Consider the following 11,334-nt stretch of genomic DNA (forward strand, 5'->3'; position numbering starts at 1 on the left):
GTCGGAAATAAATTTCGCACCAAGACGGAAAGGAATTCCGCACTAACATCAAGCCGGAGATGAATTCCGCATCAGCCGAGCACGAAGTTCGCATCCTGGAAGGAACTACGAAAGACCTGATTCTCCCCATCCCCCGAAGAGCTCTTGGAGATACGTAGGCAGCCACAAAGGCCCGGTCACAAACATAAGTTTGCATCATAAATAACATTTTCTCTTTGCCAACATAAATCCATGCATTTGATCATTTCATTTAAAAAAAAAAAAAAAAAAAAAAAAAAAAAAAAAAAACAACGGCGGGGTTTCCTCCTCTGCCCATCCTCAAAATTTGCGTTTCGGACAACCACCGACTCCCATAAATCATTTTTATGGTCGACGGTGGGGGGCAACTGTGAATACTCAAATTTTGAGGCTCAGAAAGCCTGTTGGTTGACTTTGCTACAGTAAATTTGACTGTGCTACAATGAATTTGCTACAGCAAATTTAATTGTGCTACAGTGCATTTGCTACAGTAAATTTGACTTTTCTACAGTAACTTTGACTCACAAGGCTCAAAGAGCCAATTTTCCCGGACTGCAAACAGTCCGGCCGGACCGGAGGCCATTTCGGAAGTTCACCGGAAATATATCAATATGGTACTTGAAACGTCCGGAATTTTACGAGGATCGCGGAACAGGTCCCGGAATATTTTTCGGAGGTCCGAAACTCCCAAAACAGCTCCCGAAGCGACACACGGTGGCCGCACCGGCCACGGCGGCGCCAGCCCCCACCAAGCGCGGGCGACAGCCCTCGCCCAGCGCGGGCGGGGCCTGGCGCCCAGCGCGGGCGAGAACCCTCGCCCAGCGCGGGCGAGGCCCCTCGCACCGCGCGCGGGCGATGCCCCTCGCGCCGCGCGCGAGCGAGACCCCTCGCCTCGCGCGGGCGAGGCCTCCCGCGCCGCGCGCGGGCGAGGACTCTCGCCCCGCGCGGGCGAGACCTCCGCACCGCGCGAGGGCGAGCCTCTCGCCCCGCGCGGGCGAGGCCTCCCGCGCCGCGCGAGGGCGAGGCCTCTCGCCCCGCGCGGGCGAGGCCTCTCGCCCCGCGCGAGCGAGGCCTGTAGCCCCGCGCGCAGGGCCTGGCCCCCCCCCTCGCGCCCTGGGCGAGGCCTGCCGCCAGCACACGCGGGGCCTCTCGCCCTGCGCGGGCGGGGCCTGTCGCCCCACCGACAGGGCGGTTGCTACCGCCGAGCCTGGGCGGCAGCTACCGCCCAGATTTTCTGGCGGTGGCTACCGCCATGCACGGCGGCAGCCACCGCCCGGGACCCGAAAATGGCCTATAAATAGGCCATTTTCAGGCTATTTTTTGGCACCTCTTGTCTGTATTGACGGACGAAACCTTCTCCCTCTCACGCTCCTTGCGTCTTCTTTACCGCTTTTTACATTTAATTTAATTTTATTGCATTTATGTTGTGTTATTTGACCACTAAAATAAAATAAAATTAAAAATTAATTAATATACCTAAACGAGGAGCTAAATCTGGAGTTAAGAAGTGGCCGACGATTAAATCAGGTACGTAATTAAAATTCTGCCTGTTTAATTTTAGCACTTCATGCATGCTTCTTTTCTACTCTTAATCATTCTATAACTGCATAAAAATGCATACATGTCAACTAAATTCCGCTTAATCAAAAGTCAAACTTTTTACGGCCAAAAGTCGTAAAATTGAACCATTTTGGCGAAACGCCTTAAAATCAACACTTTCGACTAAAAGTCATAAAATCAACCATTTTAGCGACAAATCGCTTAAAATCGACATTTTTGGCAAAATGCCTCAAAATCAATCATTTTCGGTTTAAAACCGTAAAATCAACCATTTTAGCGACAAATCGCTTAAAATCGACATTTTTGGCAAAATGCCTCAAAATCAATCATTTTCGGTTTAAAACCGTAAAATCAACCATTTTAGCGACAAATCGCTTAAAATCAACATTTTTGGCAAAATGCCTTAAAATCAATCTTTTAAGCGACAAATCGTTTAAATGAACCATTTTAGCACAAATGCCTAAATCAATCAATTTTTGGTAAAATGCCTAAACAACATGCACAAAGCATACACACACCCATGCATTAAGCATACCATTCAAAGCCCTCTAAAAGAGGCCTATCGAACTACGTTGACTTTGATCTTCCATTCAAACGGAAGTACGTAGGCACGTTCGGGATTTCACCCCAGGCGGCAAGTCAAAATCACACAAACATTTCATTAATCCATCATTCACCTTGCAAAGCATCCATCCATCGGTTAGTTCATCAGCATGACATAGTCTCGGGATCCACCTCGGGTTCGCAGACTGTGCCTTAAACATTGGGATAATTAATCTAGTAACTAGGTTAATTAAAAATGGAGTCACTTAGGGTTTTTTCCTAGTTTACCCTAAAATAATTAAACAAGGTGGCGACTCACACACTCACGTGCATTTCTTCCTTTAGTCACATGCATTCATATGCCTATGACATTTGGGGAAGGGGTTCACACACTGTACAAATTATTAATTTGCATTTAAATAATTAAATACATTTCCAGGCTGTCCGTTTATTAAATTTAAATGGAAAATCTTTGAAAATAAAAATTCGGGTTATTTCAGATTGGTTATATTCTTTTCTCCTCCCTGCTTTCTTGTGGATGCCTTATTTTATGTTTTTGTGTGCTTGACCAATTTGCATGATTGACATAATTTTTAAAAATTACAATAAAATATGTTTTACATCTCAATTCTAGTTAATATTATTATTAAATCATTATGAAATAATGGACAATAAGGAGGCCAGTTTAACTGGGCAATATAGTTGCTTAAAACCTTTCCAATATCGTACTTAACTCTCGAACCCTATTTTTAGTTTAAAACTGAGTTAGTTGATTTTTTGAAATCGACTAATTTGAGAATTTTCCCTAAATAGGGTGGCGACTCCTAAAATTAAAATTCTTACCAATGTAAGAGATCATTTTACAAATTCCTTTTTCAAAAGGATTAACATTTCTGAGGATTAATAAATGGGTTTAATAAAATAAAATCATTTTATTAAATAAAATCAACCAAGCCTGTTCCACGACAATCCATTTTTATGTTTGGAATGAAAAAATATTTAAATTTCAATTCTATGAATTTAATTGTATGAAATTTAATATAATTACACCAAATTCTATAAAAATAGGTGAAGTTTTCAAATGAATTCAACAAAAGTGAGGAGCTTTGTATGGCAAAATTCCTCTTTTATAGAAGTCAATTTTTCAAAATTTTTTTACTTATTTAACTTGTTTATTTTATCAAATTTGACCACTGGGCATTTAAAAAATTTATTTTTTTAGAAAAATATTTTTTATTATTGTAATTTTTATTTTAATATTTTTTATCTTTTATTTTAATATTTTTTTAACATTATTTTACTATTGAATAAAGAGATCCAAGTTAAATATATAACTATCACTAAATTAAATGCAATGATTTTATCAATATTATTTTTATTTTAATAAAAGTGTAAAAAATTATATAGCATAACTAAATATAATTAGTATTTATTATTTATTTTTATTATATTTTCAAATTTTATTTTGATTTTATTATAATTTCAAATTTATTTAACAAAATAAAAGCAAATAAATTTTTAATTATGAATTTATTTCATGCATTATTACATGAAATTCAATTAAATTATATATTTATACCATGAAAATTCATATTTAAATTAACTTATTTATTTTTTCAAAAAGAGAGGAAAGAATTCTTATTTTCTTCCATGATTTTCACTTCTGGTCATTAAAGCGATTAGAACAATTAACCAACTTTCCGACTCGTGTTTTCTGCTCTGATGCTTTTAAATGTGTCATCTCCTTCCTTCGGAGTAATTGCAGTGGAAATCTTGGAGTCTTATCTCCAACTTTATATCTGTAAACTCTCTCTTTTTTTTTTTTTGGTTTTTTATTAGAGTAATATATTATGGCTTCTTCTTCCACTTCCCCACTGAAGAAACTGGAGAAGCAGTACGATGTGTTCATTAATTTTAGAGGTGACGATGTCCGGGATGTCTTTCTCAGTCACCTCCATAAAGCTTTGAGTCAAAATGAAATAGTTGCTTTTGTGGATGAAAAACTTGACAGGGGTGAAGACATCTCTTCATCCCTCTTGGCAATAGTTGATAAATCATATATCTCAGCGGTCATTTTCTCGGAAAATTATGCATATTCTCCATGGTGTTTGGATGAGCTTGTGAAGATACTTGAGTGCTACAAAACAATGGAGCAGATGGTCTTACCAGTTTTTTACCAAGTAGATCCAAGCCATGTTCAAAAGCTGACAGGGAAATTTGGGGATGCCATAGCTAAGCATAGAGAAGAACCGGAGTATTTGCACAAGGTTGATAGTTGGTGCCAAGCTCTTAGAGAAATTTCAGAAATGTCAGGATTGGTTTCACAAAACATTAAGTAAGTACAATTGTCCTTATTTTATTATTTTATGTTTATATGATTCCTGAATTTTATTTTAGCTTTAAACCTAGTTAGTATTCTTTATAAATTTGGTTACCTATTTTTTTATATTTTTAGTGGATGATTGGTCGTACCTTCCATGTATGTAACCAGGTCTGACTCCAAGTTAATTGAGGAAATTGTCAGCTATACTTTGAAGAAACTAAATATTGTGTATCCAAGTGATGCTTATGATGATGGGTTAGTTGGAATTGATTCACGAGTCAAGATTGTTGAGTCATTGTTATGCCTTGGGTCGCCAGATGTACGAGTTGTAGGAATTTGGGGGATGGGCGGTATCGGCAAAACAACCATTGCTAGACAAGTGTTTGATAGAATTTCTGTTAAATTTACAAGCCGATGTTTTGTTGCAAATGTTAAGGAAAGATTAGAAAAATGCACATTGTGTGATGTAGAAAAGGAAATTCTTTCTGATCTATTAGAGGCAGAAAATTCAAGTAATCATAGTACGTTGTCTCTTTTCAATAGACGTAGGCTCTCAAGAAAAAAAGTTCTCATAGTTCTTGATGATGTGGATGATTTAGTGCAGCAAGTAGAACTTTTAATCGGAAAGCATGCTGATTATGGTCAAGGGAGTAGAATAATTATGACAAGCAGAGATAGACAATTGCTTAAGAACTGTGGTGCCACAATATATGAAGTTGAGAAATTAAATAAAAGTGAAGCTCTCTGCCTGTTTTGCAAGCATTCCTTCAAGCAACAATTTCCAAGAACAGGATATTTTGAGTTGTCCAATATGGCAATTGATCAAGCTCAGGGCATTCCATTGGCTCTCAAAGTTTTAGGTTCCAATTTGTATGGCAAGAGTGAAGAAGTATGGGTAGATGCATTGGAACAATTAAAAGGTGTATCTGATGAAAAAATCAAGCATATATTGAGAATAAGTTATGATGGACTACGTGAGAATGAAAAGGAAATCTTTCTTGCTATTGCATGCATGTTTAAAGGAGAAGATAAACATCGCGTTGAAAGTCTATTAGATGTCCCTGGTTCAAAATTTGGAATAAGTCGTCTCGTTGATAGATCTCTCATCACCATCACAATGAATGAGTTACATATGCATGACTTGCTACAGCAAATGGGCAAGGATATTGTTCGCGAGGAAAAACAGTTTGGAAAGCGTGGTTGGCTGTGGGATCCCAAGGATATATATTACCTGTTCACAAGAGCTGAGGCAAGAATCAATATACTTGAGTAATATTACTGTTATATATTTTGAGCTTTATAAAAATGTTACTACTTTTTAAGAAAAAACTTCAATTCTAATGACCTTTTGGATTTCTTTTTGCACTTATTTTGGCTATTTGTTTTCAGGGGAATGAAGCAATTAAAGGCATATCATTGGACATGTCTACTGCCAAAGAGCTAAATTTAAAACCTACAGCCTTTGAGAAAATGTATAATCTTAAGTTTCTCAAGTTCTATGCTTCACTCAGTAAAATCAAAGTATACCTTCCTAAAGGCCTCAATTTTCTGCCAGAAGAGCTAAGGTTACTCCACTGGTATCGATTCCCTTTAAAATCTTTGCCACTGGGTTCTTATGTAGAGAATCTGGTCGAACTTCGCATGCAGGAAAGCAAACTAAAAGAACTTTGCAGTGGAGTTCAGGTAGGATTTAGAATGCTTCTTTGCAGGTAGTTTTTGTGAACGTTAGATATATGATTTTATTCTTACACTTCTTTTTCATTGCAGCAACTGGGAAATTTGAAATTCGTCGATCTCAGTAACTCTAAGGAGCTAATAAGAATTCCAGACTTGTCTAAAGCCGCGAAACTTGAGTTTTTAGATCTGAGTTACTGTGAAAGTTTGGTTGAGTTTCCCTCTCCAAAATATTTGAGCAAGCTTACTCGATTGCATCTAACGAATTGCAATAGTCTTTGCACTTTACCAAACTTCCTTGATTTGAAAAGTCTCCAGGAATTTAGGGCCTTTGAATGCTTAAAACTTGCAGAGTTTCCAGAGTTCCCGTGTAACATAGAGGAGCTACATTTGCAACGAACTAGAATAGAAAAGGTGCCCTCATCAATTGGGTCTCTTTCTCGTCTTTCCTTATTGTACTTGAATGATTTTACAATGCTTGAAAGTCTCCCAGACAGCATTTGCGATCTGAAGTCTCTAATATACTTTCAAATCAGAGGATGTGTAAATCTAAAGAGATTGCCAGAAAACATAGGGAATTTGGAATCTCTAGGGGGCTTAGATGCAACCAATTCTGGTTTAATAGAACTACCAGACAGCATCTGCAATCTTAGAAAACTAGAAACTCTCCAGGTAGGGAACTGTGCAAATCTCCATAGTTTGCCAGAGAAATTGGGGGATTTAGAATCTCTAACAGAGCTTGGTCTTGAAGGTACTCGTATGGAAGGGCTACCGTCTTCTGTCAATCTGTTGAGACAATTGAGGTACATAACGCTAGAATCTTGTGGCCTATCAGAATTTCCTAGCTGTCTTTGCCGTTCAGATTCGTCACTGGAATGGTTACTGATAGGTGGGAATAATTTCGAGAGCATACCTGATTGCATCAAACAACTATCTAAGCTGCGTTACTTGAGTTTTAGACAATGTAAGAGACTAAAATATTTACCGAGTGAGCTTCCATCTCTCTCGAAATTATATGAATTATACGGAAATAATTGCACTAGTCTGAAATCAGCATCCAGCTTATTCCAACTAGACAACATTGTTACATTTGCATTTGCTAATTGCTTCAATTTGGATTTGGGTAAGTGTAATGAATTTGTGGATCATTTACTAGCCGCACCTCTGCCGAATAGAAAGGTATGCCTTTCCTCCCTCTTCATCTGCTATATATATATATAGATATATACCATTAATTTCTGTCCTCTGTAGGTTTTATCAAAATAACTGCGATTTTCTTGGTACAGAACATTTTTTACCCTGGGAATGAGCTGCCACAAAGGATGATGTATCAAAATAACTGTGGATATTCTCTGACTTGGTCTTCATCATCCAAACAACACGAGAGGGTGCAATTTGGTCTCTGTGTTATTATAGATCCAAAGTTTTTGGACCCTGTTTGGCATGGTGTATCAAGTATTGGTTACACAGTCTATATTTTCACGAATGAGACTGTGAAAGAACTAGGTTATTTCCAGGTTAAGGAGATTATACCTCGGCGTTATGAATTTTTTTGTCCACTGTCAAGCAATGATTTGGTCCTTCATTCAGAACATGTGGTCTTTTGGAGTGAGAAAATTGAGCTCCCTTTAGATAACAAGAAGACAGTCTTTGAATTCTACGCTCTAGATAGGAAATATCGTTGCAATTACAACGCGATTGTTAAGTGTGGCGTCCATCCTCACCTTAGCTTTAGTAATGTGGTAGGTGAGGAGGACGAGGTTGAGGATGAAGAAAAGAGAAAGATGAAGAGGTTGAGGATGTTGTAGTCAGCGGTGGAATTAGGGGGAGCCGGCCAGCCCAAGTATTTTGCTGAGGAACTCCAACTAAGCTGTAAGGCAACTTTTTATTTATTTATTTATTTATTTTTATGCTATAGCTTAACTAAAATTCCAGTTGAATCACCCACCCCACACCAGTAAGAATTGTCCCTTTGCTCAACTTATTTTTTAGTAGGACTTGTACTCGTAAGTGCATTACAAATGTTCACGTTGTCATGGATGTATTAAACTTATTTTATATATATATTTTTTATTTGTCAATAATTTAAAAATATAGTTTGGTGGTGGTCTAGTTGGAGTGAGAGGAATCCTACCGACCACAATTGTTTTTACCAATTTAGTAAGTTAAGCAGAAGATCATCCTCTGTTGAGTAGCCCGTAGTGTTATTTCAGTTCGTAAAGACCTTTAATGAATTAAAAAAAGTATGGCTTGTAAATAAAACTTTGTTTATCAAATGAAAAGTATTTAATAATATTATGAAACTTTTATTTTATTATGACCAATCAAAGCTATAGAATCTTACTATTATAATTTTAAAACTTAACAAAATTATCGATACCACGTAAATATAACATATATATTTTATGGAATTCATGTACACTGTCAGACTACAACCAGGAGGAAGGACAATATCCCCTTAAAAGACTAATTAGTGCTAAGTAATTCTCTTTTTTGTTACACTTATTTCTATGTAAGTATCAGGGTCGGTGTTCATCTACTTATTATTTTTTTGTGGATGGAGTTGTAATACCCTTCAGGCTGTGGCTGGCCGTAGAAGTTTGTTTGATCTTATTTTCAATGAATCTGGTTGGCATTTTGAAATAATACACTATGTTATCATTCCTATTTCCTATGCTTTCCTTTTGCAGCATGTGTTTCCAAGCTTGAATAACAGCTTATATGGAAGAACTCAGACTTAAGAGTTGGCTTGCTTCTGGAGAAAAAACTGAGACTGAAACTTGAAATTGAATTGATGCTTTTGTTTGCTGCACCAAATCATCTTGCATGTACAACTCGAGCAAAATGATTCAATCAAGTGCAATCACTGATCAAGCTTCTTTGCCATCCACATATTTTTTTTCACTTTTAAGGCCTGTGAATTTTTTTTACAAAAAAGAATTTGTTTTATTCCATTAACAATTAAGGGAATGTACTATTAGTTCATATCAATCGAGTGCCACAAAAATATGAAGTAACAGTTTTATGGTAGTAGTCCCTTAATTGTTAACAAAACAAACTTTTTTTTTGCTTAATCACTTAAAAAAAGCTTGAATTTTTGGGTTTTTTTTTTTCAATATTTGCTCAACATTTTTAATTTCTATCAATCAATACTATGTTTCTATTTTTTATTATCAATTGTGGTCTCTGTCTAGAGTCGGATTGGGTGCAGTTGAGTGATGTAACTCTGGAAGCAAAGAAATCTACTTGGCGAACCTTGGAATTATTGACAACGAGTTCCTTGTTGAGGTTCCATCAAGAATCCGTTAATTGTGTAATTGTACCAAACTTTTTCAAGTTTGTGATTGGATGGGAAGAAAATTGTCTCAACAATATAACCTTTCAATGTATAGATTCTAAAAGTGAGGATGAATGACCAAAGAATTGCAACATGAATGTTAGTTGGCATGTTATGGGGTTAACTAACGGTCAAATAATTAACAAATTGACAAACTCTTGATAGAGGCTGTAATTGACACGAGGTTATAATTGACAAGGAATTAGCTGAATTGGCAAAAAACATCACATTAAAGTTCATGCTTTTTACGGTTATTTAACTATTTCATTTTATCAAAAAATAATTTATTGAATCAATAAGTGTTAGAATGAGTAACTCAATAATTTTTTCTCTGGGAGTCGAGAGTTTAATCTCATGGATGAAGTAAATATTTTATGAGAGTGTTTTAATTTGTAAATACTTTATGTATTTTGTAACGAGTGATTTTTTTTTTTTTTTTAAGTTGCTGACTTACAAAATAATAAACTCAAATTTCAATAATTTGTAAAAATTTCATGTTGTAAATACTAAAAGGATGTATGGAGGCACACTAAAAGGATAAATGATGTTCATTCAAATAAAGTTCACTACAGCCTCCTTGATTTCTTTTTATGGAGCAGCTTCAACCCATATTGAGAAGTAATTAGTAGCAGCAAGAATGTATAAGTGGGCACTTGAACTTTTTAGAAGTGGTCATACAATATCCTATCCCCAAGCTTTTAAAAGGCCATGATGCTATTGTTGGGTGAAGTGGTTTAAGCGGTTGATGAATTAAGTTTGCATGTAATTGACACTCTTGACATCTTTTAGCGTAATTCGTACAATCCATTCCCAGATTGATGGAAAAGTGTAACTATGGCCCAGATTGATATGCACTAGAAACACCTGAATATGCTTCTTCTAACTCTCCAAGGTAGCATAGGAAGACTCCATCAAAAGAGTGACGATAAAGCGTACCTTTGAAGTTTATGAAGCGAGAAGCCCGTCGTCTTATTTCAGCTTTCTTCCTTAGATCATTTGGCAATTTTCCATGCTCCAGATAGTGACAAGTGGTTGTCGCCAATTCTTTTTTACAACTTCATAAACAGAGAAAACATCCACCTCTTCAAGTTCCACATCCAACATAGGTCATACTACCAATCTCTTACATACTGGCACTTTTGCTTGTACATCTAGCAATGCTAGAGTTGACGCCAAATTTACGAAATAATCAACTTGGCGATTTTCTTTTCGCAATACATGCTCGATGGAAGTATTATCAAACTGAGAGAGAAGCTTAGCAACATAGTTGAAGTAAGACAATAATTCTGGCTTTCTCACTGCTAAACGCTCAATTTTTTCCCCTAATGGCCTAGTGATGATAAACCATTTTTAACATAAGTTTGGATCGGGATTCCCCATTGTCCTAGTTTTCGGACCAATGGTCCGTGGCTGAGATAATACACATATTTAACAATTTTTACTTTTTCGGGTCATCGGACATTTCGCGACGAAAGTAGGCCTGAGAAGCGCATTGGGCCTGCCCGACGTACTTCTCGATGCACTGTCTCATTTTGCATGCCATTTGGTCTAATTTTGTAAAAATAGGTCCAACCCTATTTTGGGATCCACTAGTGGCATTCGCCACAAAAGCCCTAAAATAGGGCAACACATCCTTACTTGCCTATAAATAGGGCATTAGAAATTGTGTTAGGGGAGGATTTTTTGAAAACTTAAGGAAACTCTACCATTTTTAGAACTCAATCAAAAATCAAAGCGAAACTTGTGTTTTTCTTTGGTTTAGGTTGTGATTCATCCATTTCTAATCATAAAAACCATAAGGATTCATTGAAAAGTCTAGAAACACGTTTACCCTAATCTCAAAGTCGGATTCTTGGATCAAAAACTCAACTTTTGGGTT

The 11,334-nt window shown here is 36.8% G+C and overlaps 1 protein-coding gene across 5 annotated transcripts; it reads left to right on the top strand.

The window, feature by feature from the left end:
- Positions 1–3,792: 3,792 nt before the first annotated feature.
- Positions 3,793–9,507, top strand: LOC105634544 (disease resistance protein RPV1). 5 transcript variants are annotated; one of them, XR_016322619.1, is made up of 6 exons: positions 3,795–4,456; positions 4,613–5,693; positions 5,834–6,127; positions 6,212–7,297; positions 7,405–7,990; positions 9,313–9,507. XR_016322619.1 is itself a non-coding variant. In XM_089726172.1 (5 exons), the coding sequence occupies exons 1-5, from the start codon at positions 3,972–3,974 to the stop codon at positions 6,909–6,911; spliced, it is 2,481 nt and encodes an 826-aa protein (XP_089582298.1). In that variant the 5' UTR covers positions 3,793–3,971; the 3' UTR covers positions 6,912–7,045. The 5 variants fall into 5 exon arrangements, 3 of the variants coding, with proteins under 3 accessions (XP_089582298.1, XP_089582297.1, XP_089582299.1); XR_016322618.1 differs by lacking the exon at positions 9,313–9,507 and adding an exon at positions 8,809–9,148; XM_089726172.1 differs by lacking the exons at positions 7,405–7,990; positions 9,313–9,507 and having other exon boundaries at positions 3,793–4,456; positions 6,212–6,790; positions 6,870–7,045.
- Positions 9,508–11,334: the final 1,827 nt, after the last annotated feature.

Source organism: Jatropha curcas, chromosome 9 (assembly GCF_041381405.1).
Source record: "Jatropha curcas cultivar XTBG-Jc1 chromosome 9, XTBG_Jcur_1.0, whole genome shotgun sequence".
Lineage (NCBI taxonomy): Eukaryota > Viridiplantae > Streptophyta > Magnoliopsida > Malpighiales > Euphorbiaceae > Jatropha > Jatropha curcas.